Raw genomic sequence first — 23,043 nt, forward strand, 5'->3', positions numbered from 1 at the left:
CTTTAATGTCCTTTAGTGTTCACAGACTGTCAGACAAATGTTTCAGTGATCACGAAGCAGTTCAGATTTTGTTGGCATAGCTTTTAAAGGGGAAAAAAAAGATTAGATTTAGGGTTAAACCTTTAATTTCCACAGTATTGAAGAAATGATGAGCAGCCAATGCGCCAGCAATGCTTTGAAAACAAATATGGCTAAGGCAACTACTCATCTATTAATCATCAGGGCAAAATACTAATATTGACTCAGACTATTCAACTACTAGCAGAAATGATGGGAAATGGTAGCTCATCTTACCGGCTGTAAAATAGTCACATATTTGGAATTTGCCTTGCAGTAAATTCTTGAATGTGCAAGAGGTCGGTGATCCCTGTTCCTTTTAGGATTTGCAGTGCATGGTTCCTCATTGGCAATGCAGTAAACCCTGCATATTGATTAATTTGAGTGATTTCAGAGAACGTAACCAACCTCTGTAGAAAATGCTGTAATTGGATTTCTGCAACCAGGATTATGTGGAGCTCCTCTAAGGAATGCATATCACAGCCACAACCCTTTGCTGATAGCGAGCCAACATTGTTCCCTGAATGGTCCAGCAATCCCGCACCACTGAGTGCATTTACAAAACTGTAAACAAGTCGAAAAAGAGTTAGAACGTACTTGCTCTTCTTGTCTTTAAATGCAGTTAAATGTCTCTGTGGATTATTCACATTTCGTGGTATACAAGCGAAACATGCTTCCTGACTGGTATCACAAAGCTCTTCTTTGCATATTTATTATACTTTATATTTATTAAATAAATTGATTCTAATCCATATTTAATTGTGGATTATGCTTTGAGCAAGACCAGGGCATATTCTATATGTCACCTGTCAGAATTTATACTGTGCACTGTTAATGAGAGTAAAACATTCCACTGCTCTTATGCGCCCCTGTTCTATTGCTGTCTTGTATTCATTAGATAAGGTCTGAAACCACCATTCAGTTCAGCCATTCAACCACTGTCCTAGCAACTCAGGAGTATGATGACAGTATGGCAGTCTGTTGGCATTGGGGTACGTTGCAGGTGGCTTGAAGTTCGTGTATTGTCAGGGCACATGATGACTCCTGGTTGCATTGTAAGTTTTTGCAGGTAATTTTGGTGAGCAGCGGCTGATGGAAGGAAAATACTATGCCAAATCCTGCAAGCTTATTATAGCTGATCGATACTGGCCTCCGAGCTATTTCTTTGCTGCTGACAACTCGGAGCTCCCTGTCTGGTTTGTGTCATACCTCAGTCAGGTAATGGGGACGAAAAGCTAACAAAAAAAAAGATATTCATACAGGAGGTTATACTGGTAGATACGCAATCTCAGAAAACACGTGTGAGGAAGGGAGAGAGCGAAAGCAAGAGGCAGTAACAGAGTGACAGATATTGTCGTGGGTGTGCGACAGCAGCAGTCAGAACTGAGACAACTGCGTTTACCATTTGTAAATGGGTCAATTGTAAATTGTTTTTGATGTAAATGTTTCCTAGGCCAAGAATCCGAGGAACTCGTGCTAAGATTACTGGTTGTATACAAGGCTACCTTTTGCAAATAACATTATGCAGTACTGATTTTTTTCTTCTTCTTTCTTTAAATAAAACATTGATATATATGATTCTGTTGATCCCAGAAAACAGGGTTAAGGCTGCATTCCATTTCCTCATATCACACATGATTAAACGATATATTGATGTGTGATATGACATGCACAATGCGATTTTCTGCCTACAGTGCCAACAATACTGCCCATCAGTGTCATTGTAAACATAGAAAAAGTGGACTATGGTATAAAGTGATACTGATTGGGGCATTAGTGCACCATTTGGATATATGGCCCAAGCAATTCAGGGGAAAAAGCCCATTACCCATGAGGACAAAATATGTGAAATATATATTACTTTGGCAGGACAGATGAATGGCATCATTAGCTTTTATTTCAGCTGTTCTTTTCAGAAATCCCGCAGCATTCATCACTAACGTACATTACAATTGTAAATGCTCTCAACCTCTTAATATGTTGTAACGAGCAGCTGACTCACCGACACACTCCATGCATACTCTTCAGGAGAGCAATCCTTTCAAATTATGCAGAATGTGACAGTGAATTAAAAAGGTGGCAAACTTGAATTCAGAGGTGAATTCAGAGACCGGTAGGGAGCATATGTACAAGTTGGACATACTGCATAGAAGTCATGCACAATTCAACAGGATTCTTGAAAGACTCTTCAAATTGTAGCTTTCTGTAGCTTAGCTGTTGATCACTGGCTACCAGTCTTCATAGCTTCATGCAAAACAGTGTTATGAAGGCTGAGAGTTTTGGAGTTGAAGTTAATTATCCGCTCGCTTGCCTTGTAGTCAATCAAAGTATTTTATCCCAAGTATTTTACAGCAGTGGCTGTCATCATCAAATGATGTAAACAGGTTTGCTGCTTTTATATGGCCGTCTTCAGGTTTTAGCTTTACAGCTCAATTCCATAGCATTTAAAACAAACTGTATTTAACAGTGTGGAACATACTATCGCAGAGTAAGGCTTGTAAATTTCATATGGTCAGCTGATGGAATCGCTCTCTTTGTTGAGCCTGGTGCATAAGTCTTGCTGAAAAGGTTTTTATGTCCTTCTTATAGGTCCTCATTGAAAGATTAAATTGCAGGCTTCACATCAGTAATAAATCTCAGCCAGGTGTGGGGTGGTACTGGGAGGAAGAGCCATCAATAAAAAGAAGGATGGTCATTCCTTGTCAGGCAGGAAACAAACAAGTTGTGGGAGAAACAGCTCTGCCCTTTCTAGAAAAAGAGGCTTATTGACTTATATGTAAATAAGTGACCTTTTGTCTGCAAGTGTGAAAAGCAGGGCATTGGGGCATGTCCTGCATGTCTTTGCATACACTGCATATATTTTTTCTTTCCTTGTATGGGTTGTAAATGTGACTCTTTAAATTGATTGGCTTTCTCTTTAACCTTCAGTGCCGTTACGGGTTAAATAATTGCTTTGTGCCACCGTGTTGCTGCGTTTTTTAAATTATTATTATTTTTTTTAATGAAAGCAATTCCCTGTCTGCTTTTTCTTGCCAAGTGTATAATTTGTTGAGTATCTTTTGAGACTGTCATTGGCAGCACATTCCATTGTTGTCATTTTCTCATGACTTGCATAAAGAGAAAATAGTGGATTCCCTATCATGTCTATTTTTTTCATCTTCAGTACAACTGGTTAATTATCTCTTAGAATGAATACATGGTAAAAAAAAATATATCATGCATGTGAATCAAGTTTGCAAAAGCATCCAGTGTCACAAGCTTTATACTGTCATTTTACAGTGCACTGCTTGATTTAGAAAAAACAACAACAGCAAACCCCCCCCCCCCCCCCCCCCAAAAAAAAAAAAAAACAATTCAGGCGTACAGTTCAGATGGATTTGATAACATGAAAACATTTCTTATCTGGGGCCAGTACTCAGTTACAATTCTTAGATAATGTTGCACTGAAAATACTGAAAACAAAGTTTTTAGTTTAGTATCAGTGTAATAATCTCTCTTTACCTTCCTCTAACTGTATATAAGCATATTGTCTTGAGCATCCATATGCAATGCAATATAAAGTACTCACAATATGCATGACTTTATATAAAATTGGAGCATCAAGCTAGAAAAATCCCAGCAGTCTGGTTGGCAAAAATAAGAGATACATTGGGTTTTGATTACATCTCTACTCTTAAGTATTAAGATAGTGTTGTCATTCAGAAGACAAGTGCTGTTTAAGTGTATTCTGAGTTTCCATATTATTAAAAATCTTAGGGAATTGCTTCCATCCTCCATAGCCATCAACTTTAAACAGAAAGTGACATGATGTCAGAGGAAAAATCTCGAAAATAGCTCCCGAACTCATTGGAGAGTTTAATCGAGAGTGAGAGGAAGCAGTTTGACTTGATATGCAGCCACGCTGTTAATAGTTTTTTTTTTTTTTTTAACGTCAGATAATCACTGCTTGGCACACGAAAGGCCTCAGCATTATCTTATTGAGGGTACAGAGGGTTGTTATATTAACCCCCACGAGCCCTCCGGGCTTCGTTGCTAAACTGCAATAATGATGCTGTCAACATGAGTCTTAAAATTTTCTTCACGTATATTCTTGAGTTAAGTGCATGGTTAGGTGTCGTTAGGATTTTATTGATGGTTGTATTAAAAGGGGTGCAGCTTATTGACATTAGCAGTAAATTTATCACTATGCAAATGCACATTTAGCGTTGCATTTATTAATGATCATGCCTTTCTATTGGTTATAGTTTAGCGATAGAGATTAATCAATTAATTTACTATTTGCTACATTGGGCCAGCACATGAAGTTCCCCTCCAGCTCATGTTTTAATTGCACCGGACTGATACTGAATGTACACGAGTTTCGAAACATCGAAACAGCCAACGCATCAGATTTAAGAAAACATTTGCAATGTGTGCCAAACATTCTACAGCAGCTATATCAAGTTGTCAGCAAGAAGATGACGTGGCCACCACAGCTGGTGTTGTAACTGTCCCTCTGTTAGTGACAAGCTCTACCTGCTGGTGCAACTTTCAGTAACTGTCTCTGCAAACGTATTGTCGGTGCAGCGTATTACTTTAAATTTGAGGGAATGAAACCACATTGATGATGCAGTCTCATTAGTAGACAATTACACTGTGGAAAACTTAATTTAAATTTAGGTGCCTAACCATTCAGTGAATGAAAAGTGCTGTGAAAATACTAATGGAACAGCAAAGAAACAATGCTGTACACACAAACGCTGACACAATACTTTATGTGCTATCGTTATAAACAGCAGAGAAAGATGGTGAAAATATATTTGTTTTACTTTTATGTTTATGGCATTAAAGCTTGTTTCTTCACATTGCTGAGAACAACCTCACCATAAAAGTGAACGACGAGCATGACATGTTAATGTGGTTTAAAACCTTTATAATATCCTTGGCAGACTATGTTTCCTTTATTTACACTACAAATCAAATCTGGTATTAACATGCCCTTTTTTTGCTTTTTCAAATGTAAATGTGATTCACTCTAAGTGCATCTTTAATAGAAAAAAGTCCATAAAGCATTGTGATTGTATGCAGAAAAGTAAAAAAAAAATGCAAGAACTCAGAGCATTTGTTAATACAAGCAGTTGGGACTAGTAGTAGTAGTGCTAAAGACCTTGCTGAATCCGGTGACCTTACTTACACCTCTGGGAGAAATCGGGGTAATTAAGTAAGTAGTGGAGGTGAACCTGCAGTTGTGACTGTAGCGTTTCTAACATTCCTCTCACGTTTAGTGTCTCCTACCTTAAGTTCCCGAGCATGTAGCTGTTAGTGTTGGAGTGTATAAAATCCTATCTAAATATTAAGATATATGATGTGTTTAAAAACAGTGTGAATATTGTAGCTCTGTGGTTCTTTTTTTTGTCACACACAGTTACACAGTTTGTATTTTTAATTTAGATGGCATATATTAAACGGTATATAAGCTGGAGTGTAGATTCATTTTCTTTATTTTGTACTCATCTGATAATAACAGAACAAGTGAAAATGCAGACATGGCATATCTTTCTGCTTGTGGTGCAGAAGAAAAGAAATCTTGCTTTGCTTGCACTCATTAATCCAAAATAGATCAGGCAGCATTTGATGTTTTTTTTTTTCATGTGTTTTTCTTCTGCCCTTTACAGACAACCTAGTCTCACAAATTTACATAAGTCTGTCACCCAGAACCTTGTTATTTATTTTTAGTATTATATCATGTTTAAAAGACCTTCAGTTGCTCTAGCTAAACCTTATGTAAGCCACTAAGACAGGACTAAGGTAAATTAAATCAAGCAAACTAAAGCTGGACCAGTGAATCATCTTTTTATATCAGTTATATCAGGTAACTGTATCCATCCATCTTCTTCTGCTTATCCGAGTCACAGGGAGGGGGGGGTGGAGCCCATCCCAGCTACCACAGATCGCCAGTCTGTCACAGCTAACACATGGAGGAAGACACTTACAGTCACATACACACCCATGGCATATTTAGAACCACCTAAACCCAATAACTGGACTACGGGCAGAACCCAGAGTACTCAGAGAGAACCTTGCAAACATCTGAACTCCACACAGAAAGGGCCAGGCCAGATGTCAGGACCTTCTTGCTGTAAAGTAACGATACTAATCACCATGCACATGCTGCCCCAGGTAGAAGTACAGAAATGCCCAATTAGGTTTGTTGCATCATTATTAAATGGATTTGCAACTAGGAAAAATAAATACATTTACCAATATAATAGAAGAAGCAGGATATTCTGAGATACACAAAATGATTTGGTTATTTATGTCTGTCAGATGCTTTGAAACATGAGTTATTTTAGTGGGAATAGTCAAGCAGTAAAACCAGGTAGAATTGCATGTTATCCAGTTATGTTTGTGCCGATTGCATTGGCGCTGATATTGTTTTGGTGAAGTCTAAAACTGAGGTGAGCGTGTTCTGACAATTTGACGTACAGCAAGGCACTAAATGTTATCCCGCTGTGCTTTAACATCTTCCTTCTCCACAAACAGCTGGTGTGTTCAGGCAAAGGCACTAGTTAATAGGCAAACTTACTGATCCATAATACCAGTACTGGCAATGTCCCCATTCCTCGTCCGATACGTGTCTGCATTCTGTGCTGTCAGAACAACTGGCAGAAATACACCTTGTTTGTAATGTGACTCGTGTTTTGTTTTGTTTTTTTTATTTATTGGCCAGCACTAATTAGTAGTGATTTGGCTGTCAAAATTACAGTTGGCAGTGATGCATTTAATGCTCTCGAAATAGATTTTGATTATTGCTAACAGGGCCAGGATTTATTAATGTTTGTCATTCGTCTCACACATGCATGGATGCAAGTCGTTCTCCTCCTGCTGTCAGAAGTACCTTTTTCTGAGCTTCCTCTGTGAGCGCTGTTCCTACAGTCAGATCGTGCCATTTAAACTTTAAAAGGAAATATTAATTGTCTGCATTAATCATCTCCTTGATAAATTGGAGTGTGGCATGTAAAATCCCCCCCCCCCCCCCCTTATTAGTCCATTGTTGATAAATCTCTTATGACAGCATTTTTAACAATCACGTACTAAAGTATAGTGATTGCTGTATTCAGAATTCAGTTCAGCTCCTGGTTCCTTTTCATGTTTCATTCTCCTCTTTGCTTTCCCCACATTTCCCATAGATCTCTGCTGCAGCTATCAAATAAAGGCAAAACAATAAAAATAATAATAAAAACACAAAAAGTAATGAATAATAACAGCACTGTGTACGTTATATACCTAAATAAATGCCGGGTAACATACTCACAAACCATGTCTCATTAAAATACCCTTTTTGAGCTATAGGTGTGCATTTGGATAAACTAGTCACATGTACACTACTTGTGCTTTCTATATTACTTAGCGTATGTTAAAAAAATACCCCAAACTGCTTCAGCTGCTTCACTAAACTTTTTCCTCTTGGGTTCAGTTGCCTCTCTGTTGTCAGATAATTACTACTTCAATTGGTCCAGAAGGACACTTCTGCCACAGAGGATAAAACAAAAGTGTCTTGAGCTCCAATTCACTGCAGGTCACTGGCTGGAAATCATGAGTACACTCTAAAGTGAAAACATTACCACATTAGATATTGATGTAATATAGAACACGCATTCATTGCAGACTTATGGTCAATTATAGTCCATTAATGTGCCCTGTAAACAAAGCTGCTTCCTAAGGTCCTTGAACCCTTTCACCTACATCTTTATCTCTTAGTATGCTCTCTGTTTGAACATTTCTCACATTACCGTTCAATATGATATCACAGAAGTGTGTGTAAATGGTAACCCACTCCAGCGCTCCCCGTGCCATTTAACAGTGTACAATAAAAAGGTTAAGATTCAAAGGGAAATCCTCTCCCTTAAGATTTTCCCAACAAAGGTCCGAGGATCTCCAAATGCTTTTCATATGTTGAAGAATCAGTCAATTATTTTGAAGAAGAGCAGCCGCCCAGGATTAAGTGATTTAGGAGTGCAGTAGACAGCTGCTTCCCTGGCCCTGCTTTAGCCTCAGAGACTTCCACAAACAGCGTGGCTTGTCAGGGCTGATTGCAGTGGCACTGAGGCAGATAAGTCAGTCTTACTATTATCCTATGTAAGCTTGGAGTGCCAAATTACAACTTTAGCCTTAAACCCCCACAGAGTTTGCTTACGAATGTCTTAAGCCAGAACAGTGAATAAGAAATCCTGTGCTAAAAAGCGGGGACGGCCAAGGTTTGAGGTGACACAAAAAGATGTGAGTTTGATGGGATGTATGTGTATATATCTCCGTCTGGTTTCGGATCAGGCTGTTGGGTCTCTGCTGTCTTTTTATTGCTGTCAGCATCTTCCGTGGCTCATAACTATGATGTTCTGACACCTTTACAAGGACTGTAATTTAAATTTATTTCTACCACACCATCAAACCTTTCACCACTTCAATGTCATGTGTGGCTGGTCTAACGTGGAAATCTTGTGGCACAGCTCCATTATTAGGTCTGGATTTTTTTCTTGCGTGATGCTGGTCACATCATAAAACACTAAGAAATAGGAGCAGATTTACAAGCCTTAGGAGCATTATTAGATTAAAGAGGTAAAGTTCTTGGGGATGAATGAAAATAGGCAACTTCTAGTATTTGCTGTTACTTGTATAAGTACATGGTATTAAAATAGTCAATAATTAATTATAACCTCAAGGAATAAAATATTTCCCATCTAAAATACTGGTAGTTTTAGGGTAGTTTTATAGTTACTCTAAACTAGAAGGTTTTTTTTCTGTTCCCTTCCTCCCATTTTATCTTCCTCATGTTCTATCGCTCCCTCCATTTACTCCCAATTCAATTTCTCCTAGGCTCCTTACTATGTGATTTATGACTTCTGCTGCACCATAAATAACAGTGGGAAAAAAAAAAAAAAGTTTTTTACCTTGCCCACGTACTGCGGATCTGACCCCATGTACTCCTCCAGTACAAAGAACTGGTTCCACACCCAGCCCCTTTTGACCCGCTGAAATCCAGCTGCCCCATTCCTCATTGGGCCCACCAAGCTCCTGGTGTGCTCCCTTCCCGTCCTGCTCCGTCCCAATGGTGGTAAAGGTGGACGTAAATAAGAGACCGAACCCTCGTCGACAAGAATCCACAGGAACAGCAGCAGGCAGTTCCTTGTTAGCATTGGCGATCTGTGCGGTTCAGGTCCCCAAGTTAAAGTCCAGTGACGAGAACTGAGCCACAGTGAAACAATCTGCGATGGCGTGTATGGAAAATGGGTGAGTTGTGAGACTCTGCAGCTCTCCCCGGTCTGTCAGGATCCCTCTTAGAGAGTTGTGGAGCTCATCACCTGAAGGAAAGAAAACAAATGTTTAGTCGAAAAGACGTCCTTATCCTCCACACCTGCACCAAACTGTAATAATACAGCTAATTCTGATTAGAGACAGTCCAGGAATGTCTTACAGCACTTGTGATTATCACAGGTTGATATGAAGTGCTGTTATCCTGCTATTCATAAATGTCAGTGAATCGATAGTACAGCATAGCCTTTATTCTTCCCCCAACCTCCATGCTTTACTTTTTAACTGCACAGTGATAAATGAGACTACTTTGATTCTCAAGCATAAAAATAATTGTTGTAATTATTTGCCTGGTGATAGATTACCTCTACACCAGACGGTTCTTATTGACGCATGCACTAATTATCTAGACTACTCATCTCTTTAGTGAAAACTGAGACTTTATTCTTGCTGTCAAACCACTGTGTGCCACTGTGCTGTGGACCTGTCACTGCCATGATTTCCCACAGAAGTTCAAAGTTATGTATTATTTAGTGACGCTTTAATGAGAGGTTGCTGATTAGCTTTATGTTTTGCCTCACAAACCTTGTCTTAGTATGAAACCCAATGAAACTTGAAAGTTGAACTCTACTGAAAAAAAAACAAAAAACCTGACAAACGTTGCACGCAGCCATCTGAAAATAAAACGTGATACACTGGCAGTTCATATATCAAATTGACATGCGTATTGTGTAAAATGTCAACATGCTCTCAGTGATTTCTTTAGGATACGTTGCTTTCTTTCAGACATCGCTCTTATGTGGAGTGCATTTTGACAACTAGTGGCCACAGGAGATTGAACCTATTGCTGTAGCGTGTCATTTGACAGACATGTATTGTACAAAAGTGGCACCTCATGCAGAAGATATTCATTATACATATTACCACTCAAAGACATATAATGTTAGATTTCATTAGAACTTACAGTATATCCAAGAGGTTTTGTTTGCATAAAACTCATTAGAAGTTCATTTGATCTGATTTTGCATCAATGAGTGAAGGAAAAATGTAAAAACGGTTAAAACAATAATGGTTGTGTTGTGGTCTTACTTGTGCTATAGCGCCAGATGTAAAGTATGAACAAACCTAAACTGCTTGGTAAACATAAGGATTTAAGTTGCTTAAATATTTATGTTCATAAATTATGTTAATGAAAAAGCACCTTATTTTGCCTGCCTTTCTTAGAGAAGTCTTAGACTTTTTTCCAGTACAGTAAACATCTTGAAGTATTACAAATTGTTTTGACCTGTACATTGGTGCATTGGAGAATTATTTTACATGTATGTGAAATCATTAATATAAAGTACCTCGCTGATCACACACCCTCTCTCTCTCCCAAAAGTAAGTTACCACGTGTTGGTGACTTTAACGGGGCAAACTGGTGCGTAACGAGACTTAATGCTGATACATGGACACTTGTATTGATTAAACAGAGGAAACTAGAAATAAAAGCCTGCCTCTAATTCAAGCCAGCTTCAAATGAAACCGTTCTTGTTGCAGTTCAGGTAAATAATGGCCCTGCAGTATTTGCAGAAATATGGCATGCAGATTTTAGATAATATTGAAACGACTCCACAGCGCATTTTTAATAGTTTTTCTGACCGCTCAGCCCCTGTGGTATACTTTAGTGTTGATCTAACACAGATATCCACCAGTCTTAAATAAACAAATGAGAATGGAACACAAAAACATGACCGTTTGTGTGTGTCTAGAGATTATAGAGAGAAACAGGATTGCTAAAGTACATAATTTAGAAACCCCATTTTTGTCTGCGTTTAGACAGACATAAAAAATATACAGTTTCAAACTAATTTACTTGCAATTATGGATGTCAGGTGAGTCTTTTTTTTTTTTAAATTATTATTAATAAAAGGACTGAAATGGTATTGTAATTGAACAATCACTCATTAGTCCATTGCACAGAAGAGAATGAAATATTACACAAGGAGCCTAATTTGTTAAGCTCATTCATTATTGAGCAAATGACTGTTGTACCGAGTGTTGCTGTTCACACCTTGATTACAATCTTGACTACCATATCAACACTCACGCATTCAACTCTGGCCTTGTTACAAGACACTTAATTGTGCTGAAAACAAGAGAAGGCAACCACAAATGGTGGGAATGAAGAATGGAGCTAATGGTTTCCACACCTGGTTTATTATTCCTCTTTCCCTCCTAATGCACTTATAAGCTGTACAGTAATGGAAGACAGCGTGAATCTAATTTCATAACTGGAGCCCTCATTGACATCATTGTCTTTGATTAATTATACTGACTTGGAACATCGGCTTCAGAAGAAGATTACTTCAACAAGGTTATGCGGTGCAACTGGATCCATTTATTCTCTCTGTCACGACAGTATCTTAAAAGTCAAAACTGATCTGCAAAGTTCTCTGTGCAAAATTGGCAGGAACTGTCTTGACATGGGTCAGACATGCCTCTCCCGCAGGTCACTCCTCATTTAGCATCGACATAATGGAAAATGACTGTTCCCATAATTCCTGGAAAATCACGATCCTCTGCCACTGTACGGTCCTGGGAGGGCTTGATGCATATTTTATGAGATAAGTTAATTAGCATATGTCTGGCTTCGGTTGTGAGCCTTGACCCAGGTGTCTACTTCAGATAACACAACGCAGTAGGCTGACAGTGTTCTCGCACATCACCTTCAATAATCAAACAACATATGGCTGGCCGATCTGCTGGTGCAGATTACCACCCACAAGAAACTCCCACAGAAAGTTATTAGTCGTCAAGGCTGCTATAAACATGACAAACGAATAAGTAGGCATTGACTTTTGGAAAAGGGGGGAGAAATGAGTCATCTGGATCAAGTTGTTGTTTTGCAAACACATTAATGTCTTGGTAGACAAGTGGGCAGAGATGTTTGTTTTCATCCTTCTTTAAAAACTGCAGCGTCTTGCAGTGGCGGCCAGCAGAAAATTTGTACTTGGAATAATAAGGTTAGGGATTTAGCTACGTTTGATATACAACGGAATTGATCTTGATTTCATATTTTAAATAGAGTGCTACCTGTGTACGATACACACAGGTAGCACACAAGGTCACCTTATGAAAGAGGAAGGCTTAACCAGTAACACAATTGCTACAAAGCATTTGCACAAAGCACATCTTTTCTTACACTCTACATTGTTATTTTCTCTATTAATATCTTTTTTTGTCAGGCACAGTATTCTCCATGTGACTCTGCAAATAACAAGTAATACTACAATATTATAATTTTACGTTTTTATAGTTTAGTACTGCATGCTGTTATTTTCCTCAGACGTACCTGTGTGAGAGGTTTTACCATCTTGTCCAACCCTAACAGCAGCATTTAGATTTCCCGAATGTACAACTACCGAATGAGATTTCACTAACCTTGTGTAAATGTTGATGATCATCTACACGAGGTTATCGACTTATACAGAGATGAATAAATATTCCATTGATTATAGAGCAACAGCATGCACATTTCACTGTAGACAGAAGCATCAAGTAGTGCAGCCTAAGCAGAACAATGCAAGAATGTAATACATAATTTATTGTCGTATGGCTTCTTTTTTCGTAAATCTTCATAATGACTTTTGCATTTAAAAGAGTGATTTTGAGTTTATGGATAGGAGGTCACAGACTGTGATGGACACATGTTCTGCCAGTCCAGGAATGACCTGGGTCCTTATCCCTAGTGCTACAATTTATACTTTACAAATTGAATTCTGTGCATAGGAGTAATGAATCATTCTTGGCAACGGAGGTGCAGGGCATCTCAGAAAGCTTATCGAACTCTGGTCTCAACATATTCTAGACTGGCTTCCTGTAGCTCTGCAAAGCTCCGAGGCTTTCACCAAAGATTTCTCTTGTGGGGACTCAAGCAAACTAAAACAAGTAAACATTTTTCCCCTATTTAACTGTTGTGTTAAGGGTAACTTTCTAAACAGAACTGAAAATCCTTTTGTAAATACTGGACATTGGACAATATTTAGATTTTATGTTGAATGCCATGTCTGGTCTTCCTTTTAGACCAGACATGGCTGTTCTAATAATCTCAAGAGTTATATTCAAGTAATTTGCTGTCAGTTTGTTTTACTTATTCATATATTGTTTGAGAATGTTATACTGACATTTTTTTATGAACCTGATTCACATTCCTTAGGTCTTTTAATTCCTCAGTGTGTACCAAGAATAACCTTTTTAAATGCTGTTTCATGAGGGATAATTTGTCCTTTGAATATAGGTGTTTCCACATAGTGCTGACTCACTCACTTCTGCATTATTGTTAGGCTTTTCACTCAATTCCCTGAGAGCACCTACATGTACATCTAGATAAGGATTAGTCTCCCTCTGTCTGTGCTTATATTTGACAAACTATCAGCTGGTGATATTAAAAGATATAATGGTATTAGGATCTATATGTGTATCTGTATTAAAGCAGTGGTCCCCCAACCTTTTTTGCGCCACGGACCGGTTTATGCCCGACAATATTTTCACGGACCGGGCTTTAAGGTGTCGCGGAAAAATACAACAAAATAAAACTAGTACCGGTACTGAAAAATAGACGAGTTATTCATAACACACGTGAAAAGACCCAGGAAAACCAAGTTAACGATAAAAACGATAACAAAATAACGCTGAAAACCGATTAAAAACCCTGAAAACCACACATTTCACACCTGAGCCTCAACTCTCGCGGCCCGGTACCAAACGACTCACGGACCGGTACCGGTCCGAGGCCCGGGGGATGGGGACCACTGCATTAAAGAATCTGTAACATACAAGGAGTTTTGTTTCCAAGTTTTAATAGGAAAGGACTTGTCACAGTTCTATCACTACAGTGTTCAAGGCAGAAACCTCATGTCAAGTACAGCTCTGACTGAGGAGGAAATATGTGCACTAAAGCTGAGGACATGTGAGGGGAAAAAAGTGTCAGGGAAATAACTGGAAGAATTTTTTTGTAGAGCTAAGGCAGAAGAAGACAGTAATATCATTGAAACCCTTGAGGGAAAGAGTGGGAGGAGAGAGGTGTAGGTGGAAGCAATGTAATGAAAATGGGAGTAACAACACAGCTGGCCAGTCAAGGTAAATTATCGAGGAACACCTCATGCGTAGGTTATAGCACAACCTAAGTAATGAATAGTGAACAAAAGGGCTCAGTTAGTTACTCAGATAAATGTACTTATTTACCATGCAGTTGGCTTGTCTGAAAATACAGTCCTTTATTCATGTGTAAAATAACACAGCTAATGTTGGAAATGGAAACATTCTTCACTTTGGAGGGCGTCAGCATGTAAGGTCTATAACACAAATGTACAAGCAGCACGAAATGTTGTTCCCTGAACAATGAAAACATTATTATTATTATTATGATGTGATAAGTCATCTTCTTTACTTTAACGCGTGTTACTCCTGGAAAAATGTTACATTTTGTTGTCGATATGAAATACTGTGGGCATAACAGGAATATGATGAATTTTATTTTCCCATAGGTAGCCCGTGGCATTCTGTCTGCAATAAATTCATGTCCACATCCATCAAAGTTTGAGTCCTTCAAAAAGGTTGCGTACATATTTTGCTTCCAATCATAAAACGTATTGAAAAGTTTTCACAAAAGTTTGGCACTTACACTTTAGTCTTGTCGGGAAGTGTTTCTCCAGTTTGCATGCACCCTCAATATGTGTCTTATTTGGGTATCAACAACTGTAAAAGCATTCAAAAAACTACCTTGCCAACAAATAGATTCAGCAGCAAATAACCCCATTGATTTAAAAGAGGTGATACCACTGTTAAATGCCAGTATGCATTTTTAAACTAAACTGTTAAATTGGACTGTTGAAGAAGAACTCAATCCTTTGAGTTTATTACAACTACTAGACAGTAGCCGAAAACACATTCTTTTAATAGTGACAAATGGCAACTATGCTTGTTGCCAAGACTATTTCTGTGATGAATGTGCTTTGATGTTTGTTAAAGTGCTACATCGACAAAACCAGAAAGTCATCACTACAAAGATACTTTGCAGGGGTTTTGATAGAAGCTGCTTAGGAAGTATACTTTTACTGCTTTCCTTGCTTCACATATCTAAACATCTCATTGTTTATGTATCACAACAAGGACAGGGAGTTCAACAGCCTAAAATGACACATTTTGTACTGTACCGCATTGTCCACCTTGACTCTTTGTCATTTGCAGTATTGCTTTGTGTGCACCGATTTCTGTCAGTGTTCCCTTTGAAAGGGAAAAATAAAGTTATAGATGCTTCAGGTAATTATTTTAAAATCTTCTTATGTAATTAAGTTTGTCTTGTCAAATTATTGTAACATTGCAAGCTGGTGTCTGAGATGCTCTACTCTAAGACTATTGTACAACCAAGAGAGTGAGACGTCTTCTCTCCAGCATTTCAATTTATATCAACTTCAAGAGATGAATTCGCCCACTAAAATGTTTAGTCATATCAATAATTTAAGCTCATCACCTTAATAGTTTGGAACAAGGGCCTTCACTATTTGGATGAATTAGTTTGGGAAGTAAAAGGTGTTCCAACGAAATAAAAGGCTGGTATTTCAGTGTGTCTGATACACAATTAGTAGTAGTATCTGATCAGACGAGGAGTCAGCAGATTGCTACTTTGAAAGGACTTGGAATATTGATCTAGGTGTGCATGGATTTGGCAACATGCAGTGTTTTTATAATGATAAAAACTGACAATTGATTGCCAAAAAGCAGAGTTTTATAATAAAGTCAAACAAGACAGGCAGGAAATGCAAGAACAGCTTATTTTGCGCCTTTGATTTGATGTCTGTCACCCCGTCACTTCACTTTGACACAAAGTGTCAGTTCTCACATTGCCTTTGTTAAACAGTTGAATTAGAGACGAAAGACTTCACTTCAGTCACACCTCGATTGTCTGTCTGATTTAAAATTTAACGTGTTGGTGTACAAAAAAAAATAAAAAATCCCAAATACTCAAACTATTTTTGATTACATTTAATATATATTAATATATTTTGACTTAATACATATATATATATATATATATATATATATATATATATATATATATATATATATATATATATATATATATATATATATATATATATATATATATTTATTTTTTTTTTTTTACTCAGACTTTTAATACCCAGGTACATCAAAGAATCACAGTAACAAATATATTTCCCCTATATCCTGATAAACCAGTCCTCAGCTATCTTTTATCACTTTTTTGACATCTGAGGTTTTGACAGATACAAATATTCAGAGTCAGGAGACATGCCTGATCTTATTCTGGAGCAGTGAAAGACAAGCAGCTACTAAGATGAAATGAAACATCCCTGTTGCCCCAAGGCAGCCATGGTGCACCAATGGTACACAGGCAACTGTCGTCATTCAGGCAGACAGTTCTCAGGGATGCCAGACAACAAGTTTTTGACCTTGTGAATTTGAGCTGCTTGAAAACAGCACTTAATGAGGGATTCACAACTCTGTCTTGTGGCATTTGGTATCATTTAGCTTTTTACATTTTTTTTATTTAAACATAACTGGGTATCTTGGAGGATCTATTTAGAGTAAGCAGGTAGAAAGTCACTATCTTGATGTAGAGTAGAAGTCTGCGTTTCAGAGGCATGACTGCAGCAGTGGTCCTCAGAGTTTCTCATTTTAAACTGCATGCATTCTGTGACAGTACCTCTGTATGGGCCTCTGTCTCTAAGAAATAATCACAATTCAATGGATGATTGTGTTTATGCCAAAAGAAAATGACTTCCAGAAATATATTTAGGAGCAGACTTTTTTTTATATTTCTTTTAAGTAGTGAAGCTATTGATCCGATGACCATTAAAGTGCAAGACTGGACCAACACACACACACACACACACACACACACACACACACACACTAGCTGAGGAGTAGCTTAAAACAAAATTTGAATCTTTAGGATGATTTATGTCTGCCTTGTGGAGTTTGAGACTTGATGGAGCTCTGTAGTGAATACACTTTGTGCAGGACACTGTTGCACTAGTCTAGGTCCAATTTTGTATCTGGGAATAAAAATTCTCCATGAACTTTTGACTCCAGCTGTCTGTGTAACACTTGATGAGCCATCTATGGTAAGCAGTGGTTAAATTATACATGCAATTGTTTGTGGCTATCTGGTCCTCTTTGTTTCATACTGATCCCAGTTAGCTGCTTGCAATGTAGAAACTACAATTTGTGTTGATTACCTTCCATTGTGGATATTGATGAACCATGAAATTTCAGCAGCAGTGCTCATAATTCAGTAATGGCTGTGCACTGGTGAATGCATATTTGGGATATTGTGGTGTCGATTACAAATTAACCATACCAAGTACACGACAACCAAAAGCTAAAGATTTATGCTAAAATGTGTCCATAGCTGTGGATACCTGATACTTTGGAGATTATTCCAGTCATAAATCTGTCACCTCCTTATCAGTTCAGAGACAGATAGGGGGAAAACTGACGATGTGCTTGCTGGGGTGTTTTTGGAATCCTTGATTACGTCGGTTTCCATGGCTTTCCATTGTATTGTCATTTAAGACAGGTAGACTAGATTACAAACTAAGACATCTTTTCACAAGTTTAGTTCTGTTCATTTAGGAACTTTTCATGCCACTGAGTACTCTGTGAGACAGTATAACACCTTGAATATAATCCAGTTATTATGAAAAATAAATTAGCTATGTGTCCTACTGAACGAAGGTTGCCTCTCTGTTAGAAACTGAACTTTTCCCCCCTGAATATATGGAAGGCTTAGCTGTAGAGACAAAACTGGCCTGAGGCAATAAAAAAAAAAAAAAAAAAAAAGCTCCACACTGACTCAGCTCTCCCCAGCGTGAACATGTCTGGATCCCCTGCCAACAAAATCTATGATGCAACAGATATCGCTCAAATGAAAGGTTATGATTAAAAAGGAAAAATGTATAAAACTTCAGACAGGCACCCAGGATCGGAATTCTGTATTTTCTTTCTAAAGTTTAGATGCTATGGATAATCTGTGACATGCTGCACACATACAGAAAAGAAAAACTGACCCTAAAGGTGGAACAGCTCAAAAGTGATTCCTGGTTCATGCTGTTTTAGTCAAAGCTACTGCTGTTCTCTGATCTGAACTCAATGAAGGTACATTAAAATAAAAGGTGTGACTGTGAAGACCTGTCAGTGCTCAGCTTGAGCACAGACCCAGAAGCCAAATTGGCAGTAGGAGGAATCTTGCTTTACCTCCCTACTGTAGTGTACGCTGTAGAAGCTCAGATAGTGCTTCAGCCCCTGCTGCTTCATTTTGAGCTATGGAAAGAAATGGTCGAAGGCTGAATTTTGAACTCTTTTGCTGCCTTACAGTGTGTGCCATTAAATTCTTCTGAAGGCAGCACCAACTATTGGCAGACAAGGTTAGAGAAGGCAAGTCAGATGATAACAAGACTGATAGCACCAGAGAAGTGGCTAAGTACCGGTTCTCTTTAAGGTGAGAGAAGAAAATTAAGTTTCGAGTTGCAGAAAACCATATGTAATCAAAACTCATGAAAAGAAAAAAAATCCATAATTGTCATGAACAACACTGGTAATTTAATGTAAATGTGTTTGCAGAAAGGCAGATTTTAATTTCTGTGCTAGAAAAGTTTAAAGTTAATTGAGGATAAAAAAAATGTCTTAAACATCATTTTATGAACTTCAAAAAAATGATTTATGCCAGATATAGAATGCTAACTGAAATGCCAAGAAGCAGAGTACATGCGGGTGTCAAATAATGCCATTATTTTCTGTTTCTGCTTCCAGAAACTGCATTGCAGGTGTGCATTGATCTCCTATAGTCTCACTACACACAAGAGTTTCTGTTGAAAGATTAACAGTACAGTCAGCTGGCATTAAAGTATAAAATAAATTCATCCAGCTGTTTGAGTCAACTGTATGAATTTTACCTTTTGAGTCCCAAAGCCCAAAGGACTGGTAGATGCAAGAAATCCACCATCCAAACACATTCTTATCAGCTATAACAGGGGATTGTGTAGTTTTACTAAATTACTAGATTACTCTATTACCTCTATACTAATTGTAATTCCATGCACGAGATACATTTTTTACATGAGACAACAATTAACCAAACTAATGCTGTTCAACATTGCAAGCATTTTGGAAAATAATTGAATTGATAGAGCTTAAGAGAAGATTATTTATTGATTTCTGGTTTCTTTACTTGTATTTATATATTTATTGTGACATTCAATTTTTATACTGTGAAACCATCCGAATTTCAAGAACTACAGCGATGAGAAGATTTTTGGTCAAACTGTCCGGTCCTAGTATACACTTAAACATTAAACTTCCAGTGAGGCAGTAGGAAGCCCTTCCTAGATTTACCTTACAAATTGGAAATCTTTTAGTGAGGCAGCAAATACAGCACATTAAAGTCAGTCATGGGATAAACTCATTAATGACACTCAGGAACAACCATTTAGCATTGCAAATGTGTTACTTTTGGTCTGTTAAGCATTATTTAGTTGTTTGTTGACTTGAATTACCCATCTTGGGACATTTCACTCCTCGTGTAAGCTGAGAGGAGTTTTAAGGGATTATAAGGGATTCTATGTATAGACTTTTTTTTACCCCCTAGAGGGCACCTATCTTATAATTAAATACTGGTTTGACAACATGTAAAAATGTCTAACCAGTAGAAGTTCATTTTGCTATGTTCACTTGGCCATAAAATAATTTTTGTTCATAAAATTGAATTCTGACAGCTGAATTATTTCCAGATGGTTGTTTTTACTTTGGTTTCACACGTTTGATTGGTGGGACAGGCAGAGAATCGTCAAAATATGTATTGTTTCTAATGTATTTAAGTATCCAAATGAAATAATATTTGAAGGCCTATGGGGCACTACGGCTTTAGCGCTTAATTCCTCGCTCCTTATCTTTGCTGTTGCTCAACTTTGGCTACTTCAGGATACGCCAACTTAAAGCCCTGATTTAGCCAACTTAGTGATGATTACTGAGTATTGTCTAGCTGAGCCAGAAAAGTTAATTACTGTTGCATTCATCAGATTAGAACATTTGTTTTAATTAAAGCATTTGTTGTCTTTGTCAGTAGGTATGTACGGTGAATGAAGTATGTTGCCTTTTTAGTGACCTTCATCAGCAATTTGCACATCTGAAACTTAAAAACGAAGCAAGCGACGTACTGCAAGTTGGCCTCTTTAATCACAGCTGAACAGCTTTTGCCTATTATAGCTGTTGTCTTCTTCTAATTACCCTGATCTAATAAGTGCATTTGCTTGCTGTGACAGACACGTATCCCAAACTGTTATGACTGTCATTATCCGGCCGCAGCATTTTTCAGCCAACGCACTTCCCATTTTTGCTTAATTAGACATTGCTAAATGTTAACAGATAAAGCTTGGGCGAGCAAGTCAGCCTGCGTTCAGATTTACACCCGAGCAGAGCAGATGGCAATAAATTAGAAATGAGCGAGAGAGAGAGAGAGGGAGAGAAAGAAAGAAAGAGAGAGAGAAATGAGTCTAAACAGTTTCTGAAATCCCGTTTGATGGTAGCAGAGAACGAACCAGCCTTTGCTCGCTTTTGTGGTATTTTTGAAGGCGTTTCTGTAGATTCTAATCAACAGTTTTGGAGCTGATATTATGAGCAGTTCCGCCTCTTCCCACCCTCCCTCCTCCTGTTTATTTTGTTTTTCATGATATTGTGGTGATGTACTTAAAAGCATAGCTATTATGGAGGCCTGCTTTAATGTTGCATCTTCTATTCAACAGTCAGATCAAAAGCATTTTACTTAATAAGTGTCTTCACATCAACCGCAGCGTCTCTCTTATGCTCATCATGTTGATGCAGGGGATGGATCATATTTCTCACACAGTGAGAAAAGCGTGTGAGGTTGAAGTGGGGGGAAAAAGTCCATACTAAGTCAAACTTTTAAGTACTTACAAATGTATGAATTGCAAGCTTGTGCATATTGTCACATGCTGAATCTTTAATCTGACTCTCCACCTCTGCAGTCAACTGAATGCTAATGGCGTCTGACAGTTCACTGAAACATCTGCTGTGCAACAAGTAAGTCTTGGACAGAAATTAAAAAGTCCCAACTTCTGTTTGTCACACGCAGTTAATAATTCAGGCGGCCTGGAGTAACAGTTGGCCTGTTGCCATCCTGGGCTGCAAAATAAACTTCTCTCAACTTGAGAAGTAAGTACAAAATAAGTTCCCTGAATAAATTTCCTCCAACTTGTGTTCAATTGTGTTTCCTGCCTTTTGTTTACATTTTCCCTTCCACAGTAATGACTACAGTCATCGGGGGAATTCTCACCCAAAGAATGCCTTAATTTGATTATTTGAGACAGCTCTAAAAAGTGCGTGTGTGTGTGCTCGGCGATGCTTAATTAAGTGGCTCTGATGCTGCAGAGCCGTCACTTTTGCAATTGGAGGACGGGGGAGAACTGAAAACAAATTAAGCCCTTTTGGTATGCACTATTGACAAACAATGTGGTGCTCATGAATATGAAAATCAGTACTTGTGTGGTGTGTGGCAAATTCATCTCATGACTGAATTTCTCGTGTCTTTAAGTTTTATTTTACAATTATATAGTTATTCATGCAATGTTTGGAGATTATGCATGTTGAAGAAATAATGACTTGTCTTCAGCTTTTACTGCTTTGCATTACCATTAGTCCATTTTATAAAGTACACATGGCAGAAGTAAGCATCAAGTTCACATAATCTTTAGCGCACTTGATAAACAATGGTGGTGACACATGATTTGGCTCATCTCCATTAAACCACTGCCATCTTTTCCTTATGGTAGTAAGTTTGGCTTGGCTTTTATTGTTTAACCCCGATGAATTAATTATGAGGATTACATTGTACCTCTTTTCATACAGCTTACCACAAGTATTTAACTTTACAATTTTATTCAAAATACAACCACATTAGTCTCTCTTTCAGAACAAGATTCATCACTGTAGTTTTTTTCTATTACCATAGTAATCTAAATGCAAATTTTAACTGCCCCTTTTTCCACCAGAATGATGCTTATGGCACAGCATGTGCACTAGAATTGACATGTGGTTTTTCCCTTCCCATTCTACCTTTTGTTATACATAAATTTTACTTTCAGCGAATAGAGACTGCTTATCAGGTTGGCATATTGTAAAAGATGTCACTAATTGAACCAAAATAAAGCTTTTTGGTTAGATGCTGACACATTTTTGCCTGTACTTTCAGGAGAAGCGATACAAGTAGCAAGGAAATGTGCAAGGATGCCTAAATAGCGGAATATGATACTGAACTAAACGATGACATGGAGCAGTCAGTAGGTGAGGAATGGATGGCGGTTGTCTTTGGTGATGCAGATCATTTTGAAGCTAATCAAATTATAATTTGGGGACTTTACTTTTACATAAAACATGCATTTCTTAGCGGATATGCTGAATTTATCATTTGGACTTAGATGGAAGCTTTTCAGAGGTTTGCCTACTTTGATTGCACATGGAATGAGGAAACAGACACGCACACAAACACGCAGTGTGGTGGCACAGACATCCCAGATACACTGATATGGATTGGTGGCAGTGAAAATCTTCATCATTCCTGCCTTCCTTCTTGTGCCATCATCAATTTTCCCTGCATGG

General features: G+C 37.9%; 1 protein-coding gene across 1 annotated transcript in view; it reads right to left on the minus strand.

The window, feature by feature from the left end:
- LOC147322265 (cadherin-12-like) overlaps positions 1 to 23,043 on the minus strand; it is a 100,807-nt gene that overhangs the window by 58,652 nt on the left and 19,112 nt on the right. Inside the window, exon 2 of the mRNA XM_086306747.1 lies at positions 8,985 to 9,395. Within this exon, the coding sequence (XP_086162873.1) occupies positions 8,985 to 9,230 (246 nt within the window). The 5' untranslated portion in view covers positions 9,231 to 9,395. The remainder of the gene's footprint in view (positions 1 to 8,984; positions 9,396 to 23,043) is intronic.

Source organism: Aulonocara sp. 'chitande type north' Nkhata Bay, linkage group LG9 (assembly GCF_057382095.1).
Source record: "Aulonocara sp. 'chitande type north' Nkhata Bay isolate Kocher_YH1m ecotype deep benthic linkage group LG9, A_spYH_male_GT1.1, whole genome shotgun sequence".
Classification (NCBI taxonomy): Eukaryota; Metazoa; Chordata; class Actinopteri; order Cichliformes; family Cichlidae; genus Aulonocara; species Aulonocara sp. 'chitande type north' Nkhata Bay.